At 37.2% G+C, this 26,850-nt stretch overlaps 1 protein-coding gene across 1 annotated transcript in view; it reads left to right on the top strand.

Moving 5' to 3' along the window:
• The window catches only part of icam3 (intercellular adhesion molecule 3), a 55,429-nt gene that overhangs the window by 3,014 nt on the left and 25,565 nt on the right, over positions 1-26,850 (top strand). Inside the window, exons 2-11 of the mRNA XM_079893210.1 lie at positions 1,953-2,219; positions 2,320-2,649; positions 3,229-3,471; positions 7,508-7,819; positions 7,936-8,178; positions 9,800-9,954; positions 12,007-12,142; positions 13,497-13,757; positions 13,858-14,187; positions 14,368-14,601. Coding sequence (XP_079749336.1) covers positions 1,953-2,219; positions 2,320-2,649; positions 3,229-3,471; positions 7,508-7,819; positions 7,936-8,178; positions 9,800-9,954; positions 12,007-12,142; positions 13,497-13,757; positions 13,858-14,187; positions 14,368-14,601 — 2,511 coding nt within the window. The remainder of the gene's footprint in view (positions 1-1,952; positions 2,220-2,319; positions 2,650-3,228; positions 3,472-7,507; positions 7,820-7,935; positions 8,179-9,799; positions 9,955-12,006; positions 12,143-13,496; positions 13,758-13,857; positions 14,188-14,367; positions 14,602-26,850) is intronic.

The following is a 26,850-nucleotide window of genomic DNA, read 5'->3' on the forward strand; positions in this document are numbered from 1 at the left end:
TAACCAATATTAGTCTAATATGGTTTTGAATATATCTTCCCTTGATGAATGCTGATTGATATTCCTCTACAAGTTTCCCAAGTACCAATTTAAGACGATTAGCATACACCAGGGCAAGTCATTTATAATCTGTACATAACAGAGTTATTGGTCTCCAATTATCTAATAATAACAACTGTTTTTTAGGTTTAGGTAGCAAGGTTATTAAACCTGTTTTCATAGTAGGTGATAAACTTTAATTCTAAAAATGCATTATATAATCATTTCCGAATATCTTTCCAAAAATGTTTGAAAAATTCAGTAGATAAACCATCAATACCTGGTGATTTACAATTACTCGTTTGTTTTAAAAAGCTATATCCATTTCCTCTAAGGTCAACTCATCATCAATTAAGACTTTGTCTTCCTTTTTCAGTTTATGTATTTGATTTCTTATATTCCCAAATAAAGAATCACAATCTGCTTTATTATAATTGGATTTATAAAGGTTAGAATAGAAAAGCAAAATTCCATTCTGAATCATTTTTTGATCATCTGTTATAATTTCATTAATCTTAAACTTGCTAATCTTTTTCTTTGTTTGTCTTTGTTTTTCAAGGCCAAAAAAAATGATGAACTTTTTTCCTCCCTCCTCAATCCATCACGCTCTCGATCGAATATAAGCTCCATTTGCTTTTTCTGAATACAACTCATAGTTGAGATTGCAGTGACTGTAATTTTGCTGAATTTTCTGGTGATTCTTGTATATTAACTACCAAAGAGTTTATTTCTCCAATCAATTCCCTTTGTTTCTGTTTTCTCCTCACTGATAAAAATGTACCTGTATCAGTTGCTATTTGTTTAACTTTAAATTTGAACCATTCCCATTTATTTAAGTTAGACATATCTAACTTATCAATCTCCTCAATAAGAGCCAACACTTGTTGGTAAAATCTGTCATTCTTTAACAAGTCATTATTAAACTTGCAAATATTAGGAGAAATTTGAAGTTTCTTAAGGACTGATAAAGACAGAGTAACCATACAGTGATCTGTAAGTGGGGAAAACGACTTTTATTTTGAAATTTATGGAATTGTATATCATATTAATAAGGGTGAGTTGTGAGGGTAATGGGTTTGACACTTAAAGGAATAGTTCACCCAAAAATGAACATTCTGTCATTAATTACTCACCCTCATGTCATTCCAAACCTGTAAGACTTTCGCTCATCTTCAGAACACAGATGAAGATCTTTTTGATGAAATCGGAGATATGTCTGTCCCTACATTGACAGCCTAAAGAACTACCACTTTCAAGCCCCAGAAAGATAGGAAAGACATCATTACAGTAATCCATGCGACTCCAGTGCTTTAACCTCAGTTTTATGAGTTGACAGGAGTGCTTTTTTTGTGCCAAAAAAACAAACAAACAACATTTACCAATTTATTTACAAAATAAATGATTAATCTCGGAGTGCAACTTCTAAAATATAAATAAAATGTTTATTTCCTGCAACAACTTGTGCTTAATTACTAAAAGAGAAGTTTGAAACGGGGTTTAGACGGGACAAAATGCATATAAATGGCGAAATAATAATCAGATAAAATAAAAAAATGCTTTCTTTGACTATTTTAAGTCAAATGTCTTATAGCGTAGTAAAAACTGGTGCCCGGCTGCCTGCTTGTCATTGTAAATGGCTTACAAATATGTGAATGAGGAACAGGCTTTTGTGGAATGACCCTGCTGTGCATGTCAGTGATGTTCATTAGTTTGATGCCAGCATGATGAGAATTGATGAGCCTCTTTGTTTTAAACAGTCATTGTTAGACTTATGGTCTTCTACAAGACCAGATCCTGACCATGAATCTAGACCAGTCCTTTTTCTTAACATGTGATATTTGCTGTCATTGTTAGTCTATCAAGTAAATAATACCTGTATGCCATTATTCTAAATTCTTCAATGTGTTTAACAGGTACATATGCTGATGATGAATGTCCTGTTCAGATCAACCCACAGAGAGTTGTTGTGAGGTACGGCGGTCCTGTCTCAGCCGACTGCAGCACTTCTGTCACACATAGAGGGATGGGATGGGAAGCCAGTGAGGGAGCAGTGCCCATGACCAGAGACAGTCTGACCACATGGAGAGTGTCAGAACTGAGAGAATGGGACATAGAGCCATCCTGCTTCATGAACTATAATAAGACACAGTGTACAGTGAATCTCCCAGTGACTATTTACAGTGAGTTTCTCTGTTATTGATATTGTTATATTTTCCTTCTCAGAAATATCTAATGTACATTGATGACTGCAGATATCAGTGTGTAAATCTTCCTCCACAGAGACTCCAGACAGTGTGTCCATCAGCACTGTGAATCACAACGGACCAATGATAGAGGGAAACCAGTATGAGCTCCAGTGTGAAGTTCTCAATGTGGCTCCTGTTCAGCATCTCACTGTCAACTGGTACAAAGGACAGACTCTGGTGGATCAAACCATCTTCACTGACACCATCAAGACTCCAGTCAGTAAAACATCTAAACTCCTGATCCGTCCAGACAGAGCTGATGATGGAGCTCAGTACTGGTGTGAAGCAAAGCTGGAACTGGGAGAAGAAGGACCTCAACCTCCTCTAACAAACACATCAGAACATCTCAGCATTACTGTATATTGTAAGTAAGATCCGTCAGTTTCTATTATTAATCTTTTAAGAATATCTGTTGTAAAGTCCAAATCAATCAGACTTTTAATGGTTGTAGCATGTGACACAGTGTCAAGTTGTGTGGTGATAGGGATTGGATGCTGTATGTAACTTTTTCTTGTCAAATTTCTAGATTTGAGTAGTTTTGTTGAAGCGCACATTACTATACTTGTGGTGAACAATAAATCTGTGCAAATTAATACACAGAAAAAAAAGTCTTATCTTTAATAAGTCTAATCTTTAATAAAATTCGGAACATTTGCTTCCGCTCTGGAATGGCGTTCCTTCTCTGATGACGTCAGTTTGACGGCTTGGCTTGAATATCCTTTAACCACTCTCCTCCAACCATCAGTTTTCTATGAGCGAGGGAGGTGCGCTAAAGTAAAACCCCACCCTCTATTCAATATTCCGTTTCACTTGGAAATATATCACAACTTTTGGAGAAAAGTTGGTTGCGACTTCCGGTTCACAGGGACTTTAATAAGACACTTATCATGTATATGTAGGAGAAACACCTCTTAAACTGTTTTTCTTTCACGCCTTTCTGCAGTTGGACCGATCATCAATGAGACCAAACTGCCCTCCATAGTGCCTGTGTTTCCAGGATATCCAGTGGTGATTGTTTGTGAAGCCGAGGGAAACCCAAAACCAACAATCAGCTGGAATCTCAGCACAACTGATATAGTTTATAGTGAAACTCTTACTATAACAGATTCAACACCTGAGGATCTGCTCTGCATTGCAAACAATTCTGTTGGCAACACCACCAGATCCGTAAAAGTGTCCATACAAGGTAACTATGTATTTTTGTATAATTTTCAATTCTAAGTGACTTAGTTAAATTGGCAGTTTTAGTAATACACTACAGAAAGGAACTGTGGTTGTTTTTTTTAAAAAAAAGATTTTTTTTTGTATTTGTTTGTCTGATATTAAACAATATTTATTTTAGTTGTATTAATTATGCAAATGATTGAGAAAAAAACACACAATTTAGTAGTCTAAATGATGTTGTCAGGATAGATTTTATGCAAAGTCATTTGAAGTTCCTCTTTTAGTCTTTTGCCTTTGATTAATCATGCAAATTTCCTTCATCCTTCTTAAAACAATTTCGGCACAGCTTTCAGATTTTAGCATGGCTTATTTTGTGGTTAGTGTTTTGGCCTTTCACAAAGTTTTCGCACTTTTGTAAGAAGCTGTTTGGTTTGTTGTTCTTGTAACGCTCTGCTTGCAGTCAGAATGTCAGAGGATGTGTTATAGGAACACTATTTAAGCGAAATGGCTTGTGGATCGTGTCACCATAGTTGATCTGCATGGATTTTTATTTAGATTAGCTGCTGACTTTGGATATGTTGAAGGCATTATGCAGGCTTGATATCTATCCCCAGTTTTGCTTGCTTGGATATAATTCCCTAAATTGCTGATTTTAATTGCTGATATATTTGTTTCTTTTGACACAGAGAATTGCGTGCCCATAATAGTAGGCATTATTGTTGCTGTAGTGCTGTTCAGCACAATGATCTTCATCTACATCTACTACACCAACTACAAAAAAAACAGGACGGGCCATTATAATTTGAGGAAGCCCAGAGCACATAATGGACTCTTAGCACAGTCCCTATGAAGGAACTCAATCTGCTGTCAGATCAGTCGGTCTAACTGTAGGATTTCTTTGTGACCAACTGATGTAAATGATCTCAAGCCTCCCTGAAAATAGAATCTCATTTCTTTGTGTGGAATACAATTTTCTTCTATGGAATTCACATCATCAGTCCTATTAAACACAACTTACACATGACATCATGTAAATAACACTTTTTTTAGAAAACCGTTTTACAGAAAAGTTAAAAAATAAAAATAAAAATGAAACTTTCTGTTTTCACTGACTATTTTTTATTTGAAAACCATGCTGAGTGTAAAAATCCTGTCACCGCAGTAGCTCTACATTAGCTTATTATCTTAGCAAAAATGGCCATAGTCATTTCTAACGCAGGGGAACAAGTGACTTGTCGGTTTGCTATTAACTTACTAGTATCCTGCACCAGTGAAGCATTTCTGTTTCTTGCCAAGATGATAAATATAGATCTCTAAACAGGCTGATGTAATCGGAATCAAGCCAGAATCATTTTTCAGGGGTGTGTGTGTGTGTATGGCATTGGTCAAAGCACAAAACTGGCTGACAGTTTGTAAGCCTCAAGACAGAGTACACAAATTTTTGATTTATGTTTTGCTGGCTGATAAAGCAGTGGTCTTGGACTTTGTATTGACATCTGTTCAAATGTAAATGCGTGTTTTTAGTTGACATTGTCATAGAAATGCCCTCTTTACAACTGCAAGTGTCCTTGTACACTTGTTTGATTCTATAGCTTCATTATTTGTAAACCACACACTTTTCTTCAATGTGTGTCAAGAACACAACTGATTACCCTATTTAGCTCGACCCGTGGAGTGTTGTCTGCTGGTGCGACAGATCTGTTTCTGTTAACTGCCACACTTCAGTCACAAAGATGCAGCGCTTGTGACCACTGCACCAGATAACAGCGAACATTCTCAGAACATTCTGGCAAGGTTCTCTCAAAGTTTTGAACAAACATTCTTACAGTAACGGTGATAGAATGTTCGTTCAAAGTTATCTGGTCTTTAATAATGTTCTCGAAACGTTAGCACATAAACATCATACATCGTTCATGGTTTCTACTGAAACATTCTAGTTTTTTTAGAATGTTCAAACAACATTCTAAATTGTCCCAGAACATTCAGAAATAACGTTTTTGTAACTTAATATGAACATTAGCAAAATGCTTAGAGCATAATTTTGTTTAATGGGGCCAGTCTGATTATCTTGTGATGCACTGGTTACTCTTAGCATCACATGTATGAGTATATCTCACCTACCATGTCATGCTTCTCCTTTCTGCATACAAAATGTGCTTATTCAGACAGCGAATGTCCATCATGCTGTGGATTACTCATGAATCATGACCAATGCCCGAGGAGGTCCATCATCACTTATTAGGGAGCATGTCTATGTTCCCACAGCCCTATGTTCCCACAAATGGCCTACCCCTGACCCCACCCCTAAACCTACCCGTAACTGGGGTTTAGACAATGTTCCCACAAATGGCCTACCCCTGATCCCACCCCTAAACCTACCCATAACTGGGGTTTAGACAAATCGTAAAAAAAAAAAAAATTCTTAGAAATGTGGGAACATAGGGCCGTGGGAACATAGGGCTGTGGGAACACAGGGCTGATCCCACTTAGGGTGACTCAGACTGTGACACATAACATAAGAGATATCAAACAGCATACAAAACGGTGTTTTTATACAGACCCACCCTCGTCTGAGCTCGAGGATATGATGACAATCCAGGGAAATGGGGTATAGGTAAAGAGTTGTGGCTTTTCAACTGTGGTCTTTAATGTTCAAAACATTACATTGCCTGTTCTAATTGATGAATGCGCTCTCTTTTCCAAAAAAAACCCGTGCAAATGAATAAAGTTGGAATACGTGCACTTTATAGAGATGTGTGGGGGAGGGTTAACATTAACTAAAGCAGGCAGCTATGCGAGGGCAGGCAGACTGGGCAGTGGTTTCCTGCGATAAATGAGGGGTCCGAGTCCGTGTGTTGTGTTATCGCCTGAACAATTAAACACTGTTAGCTGGTTAAACAGTGTCGATACAGCGCAAACACTGCTAAAATGACGGCGCGGAGCGATCGGATACTCTTCACGTGTCTAATTTTGGATCTGCTGTCGCGGTGGTATGCGTTGGATGGTAGGACATTTATATAACGAATCTTGTATCTATCCAATCCTGAAGGGGAAAATAAATAAATATTCAGAACAGTTTTCGGTGTTAAACTTGATAAAGCTGTCTTAAATACGTCAAGGGTGATTAAATAGTCGCTTCTGAAAAGACTTTTGTGTAGCACTGTTTAAACAGCGATAGTAACATTACGTTGTCAAACAAGATAAATACAGTGTTTTTGTTATCATTGGAAGTAACCACAGCCAGCCATAACGGTAGTCCGTTAGCCAGTTAAGTCTTTCAGTAAGGTAGAAAAGGGCTCCTGAAGCTATTCACCGGGAAACATCACAGTTTTTGTTTTAGGGTGGTTTCTTAGCCTACTTTCAAATGTTAACTTCATTTCCCATGTTAGTTTTGACTGGCAAAAGTATCACCCAACTTGCTGATGATGGTCTTGCTTCAGCAACAACTACTTGCATACACGGAGTTTGGATTCCTGCAAAAAAAAAAAAAAAAAAAAAAAATCTTAAACCTAAGCTGGTTTACTGTTCTTAGGTGGTTTCCTATGTCTGGCTAGTTTAGAGGGGTTTGGGTCTGTACAGCTAAACACTAGCTTAGCCAGGCTACCCAGTGTAAACCGAGACCATCGCAGGGATATATAGAAAACGTCTCCATGAAGTCCAGAACATCACACTGGAAATACCACACTGCTCACAATACAAAAAAAGAAGTTAACCATTTCACAGAATGGAAGCAAAGGCCAGTGTGTTGGAATATAGCCTACATCTTAAGATGGTGACTGTGCTTTGAAGCAGGGCTAATGGTCATTGATGGTCAAAGAGCAATAGTTGCAACATACAAACTACATATAAAGTAGCCTTGTGTCTAAACCGCACTCAGCTAAAGCAGGGACATGTTTTTAAAAACACATTTCTAATGTTTTTTTTTTTTTTTTTTTTGTTTTGTTTTTCAGTAAATGAAAAACATTATTATTATTTTTGCAACTTTTTTTAAGTATGTGAGATGCAATTTTGTGATTCATTTTTGTTACTCTATTATTATTGCTTAATGTGTCTTCCAGATGTTTCCATCAGCACTGCTGGGAATCACACCGGACCAATGAGAGTGGACAAGGTGTATGAACTCCAGTGTGACGTTCGCACTGTGGCTAAGAGTGTTGTCGTGAGATTGTACAGAAGACAGCATCTAGTGAATGAAACTATCTTCACTGACTCCTCCAATAGTTCAGACAGAAAATCATATAAATTCAAGATCCATCCAAAAAAAACGGATGATGGAGCTCTGTACTGGTGTGAAGCAGAGCTGGAACTGGGAGAAGGACCTCAACCTCCTCCTAAAGTCACATCAGAATCTCTGAACATTACTGTACATTGTAAGTATAATAATTTGTCCACTTCTCATGTTTTCAGACATTAAAGTTTATTTAGCAGGTATTATATTGGTCTTAATTATTAACATGTGAAACCTGTTTTTTGCTCCCTCCTGCAGTTAAACCGATCATCAATGAGACCAAATTGCTTCCCAAAGTGCCTGTGTTTCGAGGCTATGAAATGGTGATAGTTTGTGAAGCCGAGGGAAACCCAAAACCAACAATCAGCTGGAATCTCAGCACAACTGAAATAGTTTATAGTGAAACTCTTACTATTTCAGATTCAACACCTGAGGATCTGCTCTGCATTGCAAGTAATTATGTTGGCAACACCACCAGTCGTGTAAAGGTGGTATTAAAAGGTAACTATGTATGTTTGCATATTTTTTGGTGTACATTTCCAACAGCTGCTTCTGCTTCCTTGCCCTATCAAAATATGGGAATGTTGGGAACTGTAGAATTTTGATCAGTCCAAAAACATTTTAAAAATAATGTTTATGATGTTCACCTCACACTAGTTCAAATATGCAATGATAGTAGCAAATCATGATGAACAAAAAAAACATTTTAAATAATGTGAATTTAAGTAATTTGATTCAACAAATGTTATTTACCAAAGCAAAGGCAATGGAAATGTACGGCTTACAACATCGACATGTGATGTATTCCCTCATCTCTAACTCACGAAGACAACATACGATTAAACAGTAATATACAATGAAAAGTAATATGAAAAAGTAAGGTAATACACCTCCGTGAAGTTGGCACCCCATAAAACGAAATAATTTCCAAAACTATGCCATTCGTTTGTGCTGTGTTTGTGCTGATTTGTGCCGCAAAAACGAATGTTTGTGCTGGTTTGGTGTTTGAGATATTGAACATTATTTTTTGGGTTGTGTGACGTCACTCTCATGTCCTTCAAATCGCTCCAAACCGGTGTCATTCGTTTGTGCTCGGTTTGTGCCGTTAAAACAAACACTTTGGACGGCATGGGGTGGAGAGTGACGTCACTGTCCCGAATCCAATGTGTTATTTCTAAGGAGGGGAAAAAGATACAATGGTCATCGTAACGGCACAAACCGGCTCAAATCGAGCACAAACGAGCGGCACAGTTTTGCAACGATTTGGACCATATGGGGTGGACAGTTATGTAACTGTACTTAAAAAGTTTCTTTTTTTATGTTTAAGAGGGGATCGTAGTTGCAGTGTTTCTTTCAACGGCACAAACCGGCACAAACCGAGCACAAACGAACGACACCGGTTTGGTGCGATTTAGATGAGGTGGGGTGGAGAGTGACGTCACTACCCCGAATTAAATTTGTTATATCTGCGAAAGGAAAACAGATACAGTGTTTGTTTTGACGGCACAAACCGAGCACAAACGAATGACACCGGTTTGGAGCGATTTGAAGGACATGGGGTGGAGAGTGACGTCACGCAACCCAAAAAATAATGTTCAATATCTCAAACACCAAACCAGCACAAACGTTCGTTTTTGCGGCACAAATCAGCACAAACACAGCACAAACGAATGGCATAGTTTTGGAAATTATTTCGTTTTATGGGGTGCCAACTTCACGGAGGTGATGAACCTCGATATAAAATGAATATTAGGAAATGGGTAAAAATGCAGAGATCAAGATAGGCCTACAGCATAAATGAAGTACAGCACAGATGTGTGTTTACAGTTTAAGCCACACAGACTCATAGGCTGCTTTGAAAAACTCAGTTTAGATCCTTCATACAGCTTCACTTGTAGTTTATGGTGATAAACACACATGGTTTAAATGTTATACATAATTTTGTGTGCTTAGGTGTTATAGCTGGTACTTTACTTATGATCCGCCTTTTCATTTTGCTTGTTTTCTTCTTATATGGCAAATATTGTTTTCTTCAGGTCCCTATTTAGCACTTCTTAACTGTGTTATTCGTTTGCTTGGATTGTAACTGATTTTTTGATGTGCTTTATTTCTCTTGACACAGAGGATTACCTGCCCTTAATAGCAGGACTTGTTGCCATCACAGTGGCGTTCATCTCTGTCATCTTCATCTTCATCTACTCTATCTACTACAAAACAGCCAAGATGGGCCGTTATAACCTGAAGGATGCCAAACTTAGTCCACAAAATGGAGACATAGCACAGAATGGCAAAGACAACTCTATACCTATGAAGAAACTCTCTCAGTCCAATATCCTTGCTTAGGTTATGAATCCCTGGGTTTGTTGCATCTGCCCCGAGCCCCACTGTCCACATTGGGCAAGGTTTTATTTTTTACACTGGAAGTCTCTAGGCCTCTGTTCTGGGGCTAGTCTCTTCATGGCTTCATTATATTTATTTTATAGAGCATTAGTGCATTCACTTCTCTCTTAGATCCAGTTTTCATCAACTGATATTTGCATCACGAAATAAACTTTTTAGATCATTTAGCAATGTAGCAATCTGCTGTTTAAATGCCCAACGGAAAATATCTGACAGAACAAATGTTGAGGTGATGACAAAGAAAACCTGAATGAATTTCAAGTTAAAGGACCTGATGCCTGCGTTGGACATTTTCAGGATCTTGAAGATTCTTGACATTCTTCGACTACAAAGGGAAATTACTTGGTTGATTTAATATTTGCTTTGTACACTAGTTTAAGGGAATAACATGTTTTACTGTTCTTTTGTATATGTCCCAGGCACATTGATCAGATTATGTTTTGTCAAATGCTATACAGTATATATTGAGAAAAACACAATAGTTAGGAGGTGGTTGACTGTGAAGAAGTGAAAGTTTGGTTATGAGGTCTCTTCTCTCATGTTGAACCTGTGGGAAAGTATCTTGATGTATTTCTGAAAATTCTCTCAGGCCTCATACTCATAGTCTGTAAAAAATACACCAAACCGCTAGACATAAAATAAGTGTGCCAGTTTTATGGCTCGAGCAGTTTAATGATGTTAAAAGCATAGTAAACTCAAAAATGACAAGTCTGTCATCATTTCCTCACCCTCATGTCTAAAGCTGTATGGTGTGTGTGTGTGTGTTTTTTGTTTTAAATTTTTTATCAGAGCACAGAAGTAGAAATTTATGAAAAAAAATATTTTTGCAAAGATATTTCAAAGTTTTACATTTTGTGTTCCACAAAACACGAGGGCGGAGTAAAGGATGACAGAATTTTCATTTTTGTTTGAACTGTGTTTCATGTAGACTGTAATCTCGTTTTCTTGTGGGGTTTAAATGATATCAATGGAATTTACACTTTCTGTCCTTATAAACACATGACATATGTGATTTGAATTTGTACAAGCAATTGCGGAGAACATTTTAAGAAAACATAATTTGTTTAAAAAAACCTAAAATAAAAAAATATTTGTACTTTTTACTCATGATGCAAAATAATTGAACATCTTATTGTGTATTGAACAACTATGCATTGTATCAACTAAACAAAAGTATGTTACCTACCTTTTCTGATTATTTGCTTCTTGTTATTTACAGAATTATTTCATTGTGCACAACTGTGTCATTTAATGAGACATGAGAAATGTGTAAGATGAACAAAACAAAACAAACCAATACGTTGTTTCTGCTGTTATGAGTTATAACAATATATAAATTATATAAAATAGCCTACATTAAAACTATAAAAATATATAATAGTAACCGTAAAATAATAGGCTACAAGAGCAGATGCAGTGTTTGCATTCTTATTTGAGTAGATTTTTTATTTTTATTTTTTACCTCAAACATTGACAAAATGTATATGACCAACGTTGGCTACTTTATTATTATTATTTCAACGTATAGAGTAAAAATTCTTCGACCAGACGCGTCGATAATCAACTGTTCCAACATTGAGATGTTTTATTACGACCAAATAACGTTGTGATGTGCCAACCAAACAGTGAATGCTCACCACTAAAATATCGTATTCTGTCGTCGGTAAGACGGTTTGTATCACTTTAATAAGAGAGTCTGATGTTTGAAGTGAAAGGCTATCTACATGAGAACCGCGTACGAGACTGTCTCGCGATTATAGCCACTGTGTTCTGAGCTGAGGATCTTCCCATGTGATCTGCGTAAATGGTTTAATTTCTATAGGTACTTCTGTGGGGAAAAAAAAACATATCCAGTTGTGATCTGGGTGGGGTTTTGCTTGAGAAACCACTGGACAGTCACTCATCTGATTACAGTGTCGGGCGACGTAGCCTATTTATTCATTCACCAGCCTTTTAACCGCGCCTTTACTCCGGTCGACGTTTTCCTTGAAAACATTGAATATGCTGCAGTATTTCTTTGGACTTCTTTATCTCTTTTCGGTTTTACTGTTTGTGACTCTCACAGGTTTGTATTGACTACCCTTTTCATTCTACCGATAGCCTACATGAAGCGAAAACTTTCATTTACTGCCTACGAGTTTAAATATAATTTCGAATTTTAACGTACTTGTTTCCGAGCAACGTTTTCCTACGGTATATTTTCTTTGTGTTTAAAGGTTGACATGTTTGAAAGCTAATTCATTACTGTACACAGTCGCTATAGGCTACAAGCGCTCGGTACAGTAGCCTACTCTTCAGCATGTAATCTTTGGATTTGTATATGACCTTTAAAATGTAGCCTAATACAGACAGTCATGAGTTATGACAGTGCAAGCTTTTTATAATGCTGATATTTCTACAAATATCCACTTTTGTGTACGGACAAGCAGCAACATACAAAATTAAGCGATACAAAAGTAAACACGTGTCCTTGAAGAGTTCACATGGGCTACTGTAGCAGATAATAGATAATTATGACCTTTTTTATTTATTTATGGAATTGTATATCATATTAATAAGGGTGAGTTGTGAGGGTAATGGGTTTGACACTTAAAGGAATAGTTCACCCAAAAATGAAAATTCTGTCATTGATTACTCACCCTCATGTCGTTCCAAACCTGTAAGACTTTTGTTCATCTTCAGAACACAGATGAAGATCTTTTTGATGAAATCTGAGAGCTTTCTGTCCCTCCATTGACAGCCTACACTACTACCACTTTCAAGCCCCAGAAAGATAGGAAAGACATCATTACAGTAATCCATGCAACTCCAGTGCTTTAACCTCAATTTTATGAGGTGACACAAGTGCTTTTTTTGTGCCAAAAAACAAACGAACAAGATTTACCAATTTATTTACTAAATAAATTATTCATCTCAGAGCGCAACTTCTAAAATATAAATAAAATGGTTATTTTCTGCAACAACTTGTGCTTAAATACTAAAAGAGAAGTTTGAAACGGGGTTTAGACGGGACAAAATGCATATAAATGGCGAAATAATAATCAGATAAAATAAAAAATGCTTTCTTTGACTATTTTAAGTCAAAAGTCTTATAGCACAGTAAAAACTGGTGCCCGGCTGCCTGCTTGTCATTGTAAATGGCTTACAAATATGTTAATGAGGAACAGGCTTTTGTGGAATGACCCTGCTGTGCATGTCAGTGATGTTCATTAGTTTGATGCCAGTATGATGAGAATTGATGAGCCTCTTTGTTTTAAACAGTCATTGTTAGACTTATGGTCTTCTACAAGACCAGATCCTGACCAAGAATCTAGACCAGTCATTTTTCTTAACATGTGATATTTGCTGTCATTGTTAGTCTATCAAGTAAATAATACCTGTTTATGCCATTATTCTAAATTCTTCAATGTGTTTAACAGGTTCACATGCTGATGAATGTCCTGTTCAGCTCAACCCACAGAGAGTTGTTGTGAGGTACGGCGGTTCTGTCTCAGTTAACTGCAGCACTTCTGTCCAGCATAGAGGGTTGGGATGGGAAGCCAGTGAGGGAGCAGTGCCCATGGAAAAAGTCAATCTGACCACATGGAGAGTGTCAGAACTGAGAGAATGGGGCATAGAGCCAACCTGCTACATGAACTATAAGACACAGTGTATAGTGAATCTCCCAGTAACTATTTACAGTGAGTTTCTCTGTTATTGATATTTTTATATTTTCCTTCTCAGAAATATCTAATGTACATTGATGACTGCAGATATCAGTGTGTAAATCTTCCTCCACAGAGACTCCAGACAGTGTGTCCATCAGCACTGTGAATCACAACGGACCAATGATGGAGGGAAACCAGTATGAGCTCCAGTGTGAAGTTCTCAATGTGGCTCCTGTTCAGAATCTCACTGTCAACTGGTACAAAGGAAAGACTCTGGTGGATCAAACCATCTTCACTGACACCATCAAGACTCCAGTCAATAAAACATCTAAACTCCTGATCCGTCCAGACAGAGCTGATGATGGAGCTCAGTACTGGTGTGAAGCAGAGCTGGAACTGGGAGAAGAAGGACCTCGACCTCCTCCAACAAACACATCAGAAACACTCAGTGTTGAAGTTTACTGTAGGTTTACTTATTGCTACGCTTGCAAATTTGATTCAGTTTAATTCAGTTTATATTTTTCAGAAGGGCCTTCTAGTGTGAAGGATAATTCATATTATGAGGATTATTCATATTAATAGGATGTTAATTCACTTAAATGAATTAACATTATGAATTAAAATGTTCCTCTTTCCTCCTCAGATAAACCAAAACACTCCAGTTCAACAGAGACCATCAATATAAATGATAAGCTCACACTAAACTGTACAGTGAAGGCAAACCCGGCTCCTACGTACTCATGGCACTCAGAACATCTGAAAGAGACGATCAGCTCCTCAGTGCTTCTGTCCTCCACGCTCAGCTCAGGAAACTACACGTGCATCGCCACAAACTCTCAGGGAAGTGACAGCAAAGTGTTCATCCTCATATCTACAGGTCAGTTCTGAATAAACACTAATCTGCCTCTCAGTTTAAAGTTACAGTTACTGATTTCTGCATTCTTACTGTTCAATAAAGCGCTGCAGTGATGATGTATTTTTGTAGGCCAACTCGGAAGTTAGGAAGTTCACAAGGGGGTATACCGGTAACTAATGTATTTTATAAAGATTTTTTTTTTTCAATTATCTTGTGATAAACACAGACCTTATTTCAGGCATTTAACCAACAACCCATTTAAAAAACCCATTGACTTTGGGACGATAGAACCAGAAATGTTAAAATGCTAACCCTTTTCCGTGTTTGGCCTATAAAAATACGTCATACACTCCTAAAAATAAAGGCTCTTTATTTTTGCAAAAGGTTCTTCAGATTTTTAAAATCACACTAAAAGGAAAATGTTATTATGCTATTTTTATTATGCTATTCTATTATGCTAGGTTCCTAATTTTGTTTTGAGGTCTCCTACAAAAAAAAACTTTATTTTTTTCGTAATGTACATTACACATCATCTCTTTACTCAGAGTGTCTGAAACGACTCAATAAAGAATTCAGTCTCTCTAAACCCCTCCTTTCCGAGAGCTTCCTCTGCTCTGATTGGTCAGACGGCCCAGTCTGTTGTGATTCGTCGACCGCTTACAGAACGCGAAGCGAAATGTCCATTAGCATATCTGAATTTCAGCTGCATATCTTTCTCAGCACTTGATACACAGTGATACGAACAGTAACGATGGAGTCGGTTTAACCAGAGAATGTCTAATATGGCGAGAAGTTTCACTCTCACTACACTTCCGGCTTCTGAACTGGTTGCAGTTCCACTCTGATTCCATATGAGGGCGCTCACAGGACGAGTGCAGAATGAATGGAGGTCAATGGCGGTATACCCCTCATTTTTTGTCTAGTAATTTGAATGTTGTATTCGAAAGGAGATGCGAAGAAATTACACATTGCTGGGTGTTAGATTTTTTAGAGTCACTTATTTGCTTTAAAAAGTCTTTCAAAATGTCAATGACGTCAGAATGCTGACGTCATTAGCAGAATGCTAGCGTGTTATGGGCAACAACAACTCAACCTGTAAGAAATCAAAACAACATAAGTACTCGTTCATTCAACTTTCGACCTAAAACCCATGTTGAACTTGCAAAATCTACAATCAGATCTGAGATTTCTCAACGGCAATCGGGTGAAAGAGACAAATTTAGCCGTCTAGCCCCATTGACTCCCATTCATTTTGCACTCATGGCGATCGCCCCCAGTGGAACTCTGGTGGTACTACAACCAAAATTCGGTACAATAGGGCTTAATAGGGAGTGGGCAGGCTCTCCGTAGACGGGCTCTGGTTTAACCTTATCAATTCGAGTCCTCATCCTTTGGAAGTGCAGCAAAGTGTATTTGCTTTGGCAGCACAGAAAACAGTCAGTGTCTTCTCGACAACACAAACCAGACCTCAGCTACAACCACAGGGTTTGAAGGCGGGGCAAAGTAGACACTGTATGCAAATTTCAGACAGTTTAGAATCAGTTCTTTCATTTAGGAGACAATAACGTCATTTGTCGTGCACATTGACCTTTGAAACTTTGCGGACCTTTACATTCACAAACAGCTTCAGTATATTAGGCACTACATGAAATGTACTATCTGAAAATGCATAAACCAGGCAACTAAAAAACAAAAGTCATCAAAAACAAAACAGCTTTCTATTGGTTATATAGACTACAATATTATTTTTTTAAAGAATCAATCTGAAATGAAAACCCTTACTATGAGGAAGGAAACAAGAATTTGTTTGATTGATTTGTCACAATTGCAATTTTGCCCCATTGATTTGCTCTCTTGAATCATTCATCAGGCATCTAACACAAAATGAGCAATAGGGCAACAATAGTGTCTTGTAGTCTCCCGTACACTGGTGTTGTGTTCCCGCCGAGCCGCTCCAGGACGCCTGCTGGTAGTTTGTGTGTCACGCTTCTGTTGCTGAAACTGTTTAAGGATTCATCTGTTTCTAAAATCATCCATGTCATTTCTCCCACAGGCAGAACCACATTCTGGGTTATTATTTCATGCGGTGTGGCAGTGGCAGTGGTGCTAACCCTCGCTTATGTGATATACAAATGCAATGCTTCCCCGAATTCTGTCATTTGATGGACTTGCAAGAGATGACCTCAAAACAGTACCTTCTCCTCAGGGAGATTGTGAAAAACTTGATTATTATGGATTATTCTTTAAATAACTGACTTGATTGTGCATGGCTTGGGGTGTTACGGTAAACCAGAAACTGTTACAATACAGCACTTTTTTTTTACATCGACAAGTTAGATTTATTTTTATGTGTGTTTACTGATTATTCTGGTCCTGAAAGGACATAATTATGACTTAATAATTTTATATAACCACTTATTAAATATAACCACTTTTTGTGGAAATCCCATTACTGTACAACACTATATGAATGCTTTTTGTCTTTACATATATTGTCATATTTTAATTATTGTCATAATGTCCTTGCTCTGGTCACATTTTTAGTGTCTATGTTAATTAGGCACTGAGTATGTACTGTAAAATATTTATAATGCAAGTAGTGGATGTCATATTACATGCCACATGTGTAATAATACTAATAATACTGTTTAATTAGTCTGTATTTTACTTTAGTCCTGAATGTAAGACATCACTTTTTTTACTCATTGACTGTTTTATTCATAGCTAAAGTGCACTTGTTTTTTATACAGCCTCACATAATCTTTCATACTGAGGTCGGGACATCGGGCTCAATACGCTTGTTACTATTAAAATGACCTGCGTGCCTTTTTTCTATGTATTTTCATAAAACATCAGAAGGATTGATAAAACATTTTTATCTTGTGGTGCATAAGTGATCAAGAGCATGTTATAAATGATTTACATAAGCTATATATTTATTTCAACTAACCCTAATCTGTCATCCTAACATCAACTAACTGAAAACTGATAGTTAACTTATGAACTTAGTTAACTGCTGGCTAATAATAGAAACATTAACACGAATCTACTTTTTGGGAATTAAGCAAAAAAATTGATGTCAGTAGCCAACAACTTCAATCACAAAGATTGCAACAGAAAAGGATGTTAACTGAACTAACTATTATCAGGTAGGCTACTAATCAAGGGTGTTTAACATCCTGACTACCTTATGATGTCTAAATGTGTTCAAAAATGTTGTAGGACACACGGTTGTTGTAAATGTCTATGTTGCTTCTTCTGAATGTATAGTAGCATTACTTTTTCATGTTAGTTTTATTTTTGTGCTTTGTGTTTTTTTTATGAATACAGAAACTGGTTGAAATGCTTGTTGTAACTTGTTGCTTCAGATGTTTTTGTTTGGTGTTTTTAATATTCTTTAAGAAAAACCATGTGCAAATACATAAGTCAACACCATTGTATTTTCACCTTAAAACTGCAGTGAACCAAAGACAGTCTCAAAAACACGGTTTGAAATCGCTGGTGTTTCTGACGTCACAAACTACCTTCCCTGCAAACACATTTACGTTGTGGCAACGTCTGTGGCACGTTGCATTTCTGCTACTATGGGCCTAACAGTAAATTAATTATAATCAACACCTGCAAGTGTACACTTTGAAGAGTAAAAATGACATAAAAGGTTAGCTAATTCAATTTTATTAAAACTGCACTTCCAAAAGTCATACATTTGTGAGAAAAAAACAAAACAAACACATTATACAGGGAGTGGACTAACGTTAACTAGCATGAGCAGACATGAGAAAATCTAGCAAAGAAACCAATGAGACAACAAATCAAAGGAAAAAAATAAACAGGTGTGCGAGCAGTAACAAACATCTTTCCCATTTTTTTCCCTCTGTGCGTTAGCAAAAAAAAAAAAAAAGGAAAAAACATAAATGTGCAACAAGTAGGCTACGCGCTAGGCTAGAGTCGCTGCCTGTTCAAGGAGTGCTGAAATCAATTACTCATCATTAAAGTCATTTTGGCTTCATTCTTTTGGCATAAAATTCAATATTTCTCATACCTGACCTGGGGCCGTATTCACAAAGCATTTTATCTTACCACTAAGAGTACTCCTAAATCGCACTAAAAGATTTTAGCTAGGAGTTTTCTCTTAAAAGTTATTCACAACGCCTTTCAGACCTACTCTTAGTAAAGAAAAATGACAACTCCTAAACTAAGAGTGAGTCTTCGTTGCTATGGATGACGTCATTACTCATGCACGAGCTTGACTGAAGTGACCACCTTGATTGGCTGATGATTGTAACGCGGGAATGATTCCAAACACCTCCCCTACGATGATGAGTGACAGGTGACAGGTCTGAGAATGCGTGCGCTACACAAGTAGTGCGAAGGATGGAAGATGATGAATAACTGAATAAATAGCCTAAATGAATAAAGAGTAAGGCAAAACAAATAGCCTAGTAGCCTAATGAAACATATGGATTGATGCAATATCTTTGCAACATTATTGAATTAATCTGTCACTATATGCCTCTGCCTACGTTTGCAAAGAGAAGAACATTTTAATTTGATTCACAATGAAACGTTACAATTAGTTTACATGCAATGAGTAGCCTAGTTTTGGTTGTTGTTGGTGGCGTTATTGCATCCCTAGTTATGCCTACAATGCAGAATTGTTCCCTCGCGATTGGAAGCTCCTGTAGCCGCCGCATACGCATTTCAAAACATCGCAACGTGAAATGCCACAAAAAGCGGTTTGTGAATAGGTCTTAGTGAGTTAGGAGTCCTCTCGACTTCTTTTAAGCTGTCCCAGGCTTAGGTGCTACTTTTAGGGCTAAAATGCTTCGTGAATTACTCTTAGTCAAAAAAATTAGGAGTCCTAAAGTTACGAGTGACACGCCCATTATTTTTAGGAGTTGCTCCTAAATTCGCCAGTTAGGAGCTACTTTTAGCCTTAAAATTCTTTGTGAATACGGCCCCAGAAGATGTTCAAATAAATGTCACATTAGATAATGAAGTTGTTTATTTAGCCGAGTTAAATTAAACGTAATTCTCATGTATCCTTGCTTGATGAAGAATGAGAGACGCCCAACGGTAAGTTGAAATTTATAAGGCTGATTGATTCACGCTTCAGGGCAGTGACGAGTACATATGTCGTCCAGTGGTTGACCAGACACCCTTGGCACAACCTTAAAGCAATGGCCCTGAACGGTGGTTCAATGTCAACACTGTGACAACGCTGTAACAACCTTCACCACACAACATAGTTATAGCAACCTTTTGGCCATGTTGTTAAAACGTTGTTAGAAGGTTGGGTACGTTGTGCCAACGTTCTGTGTTTGCTGGGTTGTAACCAATCATGTCTGAGCTGGTGTGAGTGAGTGGAGGCGGGGCTAATCTACATATTCTACTAAATGGAGCAAGGGTGTAGAGTTACATTCAAGCTATTTTAAGGCATGCCGATTTTTTTTCAAGGAAAAAACTTTTAAATATGTAATTTTGGTGATCAAAGCTGAGTTTTAAGGGATAAAGTTATTGACTACAAAGGGACTTAAAATGTTTTTTTGTCATGTTCTCTCTTGGCATCGATGGTCCCATAAAGAATCTTTAACACAGGGCTCTACAGTGCGACCATTTCATATTTACTACAATGCACCTTCAGCTGAAACTAATAATAGCATATGTGACCCTGGATCACAAAACCAGTCTTATGTTGCACAGGTATATTTGTGGCAATAGCCAACAAAACATTGTATGGGTCAAAATTATAGATTTTTCTTTTATGCCAAAAATCATTAGGATATTAAGTAAAGATCATGTTCCATGAAGATATTTTGTAAATTTCCCACCTTAAATATATAAAACATTTATTTTTGTGAATGGATGCAGCACTATCACCAATAGAAATGGACAACTTTAAAGGCGATTTTCTCAATATTTCGATTTCGGCCAAATATTGCCCTATCCTAACAAACCATACATCAATGGAAAGATTAGGTATTCAGCTTTCAGATGATGTATAAATCTCAATTTTAAAAAAATTACACATAAGACTGGTTTTGTGGTCCAGGGTCACATTAGTGAAACAGATGGCAAACGACCTAGGGCGTATTTGTGTTTGCATTCTGGATAGCGTCAAAGATTCCTATATACACCATGTTTTGTAGTGTTGATCAATGTAGCCAATCACAGGCATGTCTGTTGATTTCTTGAACGCAATGGCCAATCCAACCCGATCTCACAGCAATTTGTATTTTACAGGTGGCTAATTCATACCTCATTTCATACGAATTTGCATGATTTTTGCTAAATCGTACATATTTTACGAGTCGCCAAATTCGAATGAATGACCTAACCTCTGACCCCGCCCCTAAAACCAACCGTCACTGGGGTTTAGACAATACGTTCGAATCAGCCACATTTTACTCACTCGTACAAATTGGTCGTGAGATAGCGTTGGCCAATCAGAGGTGTTTATTATTGTGAATAATATCATTGTCAGAATCCTCACCACTCAAAACACATGAGTTTTTGTTCAGTACTGAGTTCTGCACGCTCACAAATCCTCTTTTTATAACAAAGTGTAGACACCACGTAAATAAGAGATTCATTGTGCAGTGTAGACAGCTTTATTGATTATACCAGAAGTTTGTGAGATCACGATGAACTGAGACGAGTGACATCTTTTTAACTTTATAAAGGGAGCTGTCTTTGTGTGGTTTCTATGATATGATGATATTCTTCACAATAAAGATTTTATTTTTATTTTAAGGACTGTTCACTGAAGGGTATCTTTGGGGAACCAACCAACACATTTATTTCTATGGCCTCTCTGCGAAAACCCCCTGTTAAAACCTTTGTTTTTAACAGTGTATCACTACAAAAACTGGGGTTCAAAAACACTACAAAAAACAATTACTAATACAGTAATACATTGCTGCTGGTAGACCACAAGACAAAACTTGTTCATAAAAATTCCCTGTCTGGAAAAAGATTTAGTTATGTGTTAGTCAGTTTTGTACAAGCTTAATTTCCCAAAAAATGGCATCATCCGTTGTCTATTGCTCAAATGTTATTCATGGCTCTTGCGCTGCACCTCATGGAAATACACTGGAACTATGACACAGTTTATCAAATGAACTCTTTTTGTGTAGGCCCGTTTAACAGAGACCTGAAAGGCTTTACTGCCAAAAATGTGTGCAGTACAGTGTGTTTCTATAGCAACTGCTCTACAGGGAAGAGCCCTAAAGCCGCTCGCCAGGACTCAACTGAGTTTCCTCAACCAGAGACACACACAGCAACACATTTCGTGAGAAAGTAAACATGGGATTAAGCAGTTTAAAACTCCTATATGAATGATCTTGATGAATTCAAGAGCACCATTTTTATAGACTTCCAAAATAAACAAAAATACAAAACCCAGAAGCAAGGGCGTAGATTTGGTTTGAACATTGGGGGGGTTGAAGTTTGGGTCTGCATATTTTTCATGTGATCATGGTATAAATATTGGGGGGGTTGTAATGCATAGATTTAAATATTGGGGGGGTTATCTCCCCCCCAACCCCCCCACAAATTACGCCCCTGCCCAGAAGATAAATGTGACTCAGCAAAAATCACAATGAATCATAAACCATTCAACATCTGCCATTGCACATTCAAGACTGCACATGTTTATAATAATTAGACATTGCATTCTACCTTAACATACACTGTTTAATAATGATGCAATGATTAACTAATATGTGAAAACAAGGGACATGTGTGAGCAGTTAACACTCAGAGAAAGAGAAAGGAAGAAACTTGAAACCATGAGCAAGACACTTTCGAACTTAGGCCAGTCCTCGTCCTGTCCACTCTTCAGAGCATTTACACAAAGATCTGTCACTGATATTTGATTTTCAGTTGGAATATTATTTTGAACAATGTAACTGTTGTGGCAAGTAACATGTTTTTAGTGTTTAATTCAGTCTGAGTAAAGAAGAGACAAGTGGTTGAATGCCCTCATTTCTCTAAATGAGTCACGTGACGGAAACCACCCAGGATCACATACTGTAGGCTACAACAAAAATACCTCATGAAATCCATCCATTCCAAACTAAAGTTTTGTGTCTTTTAGTCTGTGTGTGTGTGAACCTAAATCTCGATGAAGTTCGTTTTTGTCGTACAAGCAAGTAGCAGCAAATCATATTCATGGCAGTTGCATTAATCATTTTTATTTCTTTTGTGTTTTTTTAAAATCTGTCCAGACTATAAGTTACAGTTAAAAGTAGCATACTTCATTAATAGTATTAATAGCATCATTTCTTAGAGTAAGTTTGCTAATGGGTGTTGTGGAAGGGGGTTTCGTGTGCCATTCAAGAATAAAGTACAGAGAAAACGCAAAACCAACACTTTGCGACCTCCACTGGTCACGAATGGAAATGCATTGCTTCAATGCTAATATAAAAACAACTGAAGGGAATCGCCCACAGAAATAGTGTAACATGAAACAAATGTAACATATAGTTGTATTCTGTTCTATTTGTTATTTATTTATTAAATGGTAGCATGTGTTTACATAGATATTTTTGAATAACTAAACAAAATATGTTTGTGTAGCCTACCTCATTTCATATCAATTTCTGGTTAAACCTTTCCCTGTGGATTTGATCCCAGTCAGGAGATATAGATTTCATTAAGCCCAAACCAGTATCTTCAAAAACTTCATCTTTGTTCATCTTCAAGTCTTTTTTATATACATTTTCATGTGTATTAATTACTTGATTGTTTTTATTTGTTTAAAAGCATGTTTTATGCTTCTGCTTCATGGATGACCTTGACTCATATTTGAATCGGTTGCACATTTGCTAGTAATATCCTGTTTTCTCTCTATTGCCCTGATTTTATGGAAAGAGAAGAGAGCACTTATAAGAGAGCAAAGATAAGCTTGAAATCTGTCAGGTCTTAATAATCTGATATAGTGCAGCTGTACAGACAGTACATTCATGATCTATTCTACATGATAAACATTGCTTTCTATCAGACAAGAAAAATGGTGTGAAAATGTGCTAAATAAATATTTTGAGTTGCACCAGATGAATAAAAAAATTTTTTTTTCAAAAACATTTTTTAATCAAATGTTTTTGGAGCCAAAACAAATTAACAGTTGAAGAGTTCAGATGCAAAAGCCTCTAAGTGCCATCTTAAGTTTTCTTATCAAGCTCGTATATTTAAAGGAACACGCCGACTTTTTGGGACTTTAGCTTATTCACCGTATCCCCCAGAGTTAGATAAGTCCATACATACCTTTTTCATCTCAGTGCATGCCGTAACTCTGTCTGACGCACCCACCGCTAGCCTAGCTTAGCACAAAGACTGGAGGTAATGCGTAGGCCATGCGTGACGCGCCAGCAGCAGCGCAAAGACAACAAGCAGCGCAAAGTCTCTCACCTCAGAAAAACGGACTTTCCTGTCCTCTCAGCCGCTATACTGCAGTAGCGCGCACTCTTCAATTGCACGCGCAAATGCGGCGGAGCGCGCTGTAGGCCTATATCGCTTCACTATAAAGCACAAAATAAACAAGCATGCAACGTCGTTACGTTTTAAATTAGAAACACGTGTTGTCCAGATTCAGTTTCTGCGGTCAGGTGATGTTGTCAGGCTATATGTCCGTGTCATTATTCTATCATTATTTTCATAACTTGTAACGAAATAAAGTCTCTCACTTAAGAAAAACGAAATTTCATGTCCTGTCATCGTTATACTGTGCTCGTAGCGTCTTTAATTGCACGCACAAATGCGCCGGCGCGCGCTTTATCACTTCACTAAAGCGCAAAAGAAATACGAGCATACAACGTCGTAAATTAGTAATACGAAATAAAAGTAAAATACCAATAAATTACGTTATTGGTACGTCATGTGTGTTGCTATTTATCAGGAGCAGTTTCCATGTTTCTTTAGGCTACCAGTTCTTCTAAGTATTGTGTATCACCATGGTAGCCTAATTGTTGTTTGTTTCCATAACAAAATGCCACTTACTGGTTATTTTGTATATTTTTATATGACTGTGGTGGCTCAAGATTGTATTAACAAAAACTAGTTTGGTACTGCTATTTAATAGCTTAACCTCGCAGTGCCTACTTTTTATCAGTATTTGTCATATTCTTACAATTTTTTTGTATGTTAAAGGTCCCATTCCATGGATTATTTTTATTATTTTATAATGTTTCCAGGGGTGCCCTTATAATGTTAGTATGTTTTTTAGATAAAAAATTGTTATAATTTAGAAATAAAAGGCATATTTCCTAGCCTGATTTCATTCCCTGGTTTGAACACTCTGTTTGAAGGGGCGTGTCTGCTGTGAGACTTCAGTGTAAACGCCCTCTGCTGTGATTGGCTGACATGCTTGCATATGAAATATCTGGCATTACATGTGGAACTATCTGGAAAACTTTTACTATTATTATACGTTTTTACTATTACAGCTATCTGGATTAACGAATCTTGAGAAGTATTTAGATCTATTACCATCACATAAAAGGTTGCAGTGATGAGCACTGAGCAGATGACAGTCTGTTGATCGCGTGAAAGATCTTATCATTGCAACGCAGTTCCTGCACTCTCACTAATGATTTCACCAATGCAAACATGAGGCATATAAATACAGTAAGAGCTTCGTTGTGCAGTGTAACAGCGTCATTGATTTCATAACGAGTTTTGGCAAGTGTCCAGATAAACTCGCGCTGTGTGATTGACAGCTTGGGCGATTGGAAAGGGATTGTTCTTTGATCGCTTTCTGTATATTAATCACAGTTTAAGTAAGATTATTTTCATCCTACTAAGAGAAACGAACGATGTGAAGAGTGATCGCTACTTCCATATTAAATCACTAGCCTACTTACCGCTTGCTGGAATATAGTTGAAATAGTCCCCTTCGTCAGTATGAAACGCTGAGAGAAGCCTGCTTGATATTATTCCAGGTTAGAAAAACTGTCCGTGGTGAAATGGACAGAGCAAACTAACAACTTCGAATTAAACTTTTGCGGTATCCGATTATAGATAAACATCAACCACGTCTGTTGACATTTCGCCATCAATACGCCTGTGTTCCTGTGGGCGGAGGTTACGGTTCTAGTGACATCACTAAAGAAGGAAGTAGAGGGGTGTAGTCCAATCCAGCCGTTTTTTGTAGTCAACTTCTGTTAAATAAAATATCTCGCTTGGCATTGAACTTTGAGCTTTATAATTTTACAGATATTATTTATACTCTAACAACAACATTACACACTAACTAAAGTTTGAAACATGGGATCACATAGAACGGGACCTTTAAGTAAAGGGGGACAGAACTTGTGTGTCAACAATTTTTTTTGTAAACAAATGTATTATAATAGGCCTATAATTCCTAAAAAGGTGGGTCCCGGCTTGATGACCATGGGGAAATGTGGGTCCCATGGCCAAACTATTCAAAACATCATTCAATGTTGTAATAATCGCAATTACAGTTCCAATCGACAATTATGATTTTTGTCATAATCGTGCAGCCCTACTTTATTCAAATAAAATGTGAATGCATTTGACATTAATTGTTGTTTACTTGTTTGTTTATATCCATAATTAATTGATACCTGATTCCCTTACAAGAATTTTTGGCAAGAATTTCAAGTCACTGAATCGTTTCGGATCGTAGGCTATCGTTCTAAATGAACCAATATCGTCCTCGAATCATATCGACAACCACGAATCGCGATACAAATCGAATCGTTGTTAAAATGAATCGTTACACCCCTACTTCATATATATATATATATATATATATATATATATATATATATATATATATATATATATATATATATGCAATTTATCAAATCACAATGTGGCATATCAGAATGGCCCTTGTTTGCTGTTAAAAGCTTGAGTTGACAGTCAAGTCCAGACAAGCCTGCAGCAGCCCTTCACTACCAGTGGGTATAAACCATAAACACACAAACACACACAGTCAAGTCACAGAAATAGCAGACGGCCTCCACACTGCTGCTGTGAGTCTGAGATAAAGCAGCTGGTCTCACTTAAGATGTTTCACCCGAGGTCACACTTGTGTGTCATTTAACAGTTGTTTACAATTAAGGCCCGTCCACACCAAGAACGATAACTAAATATAACTAAAGATAAACTATTTGCATCCACATCAGTGGACGTTATCGTTCTGTTTATTTTAAGCGTGCGCTGCAGTTCTGTCGTCTGCTGCTTAAAACTATGGGATGAATATAGTATCAAAACACGTGCAAGCACATCAATGAACTTGAT

Source organism: Squalius cephalus (assembly GCF_949319135.1).
Source record: "Squalius cephalus genome assembly, chromosome: 1".
Classification (NCBI taxonomy): domain Eukaryota; kingdom Metazoa; phylum Chordata; class Actinopteri; order Cypriniformes; family Leuciscidae; genus Squalius; species Squalius cephalus.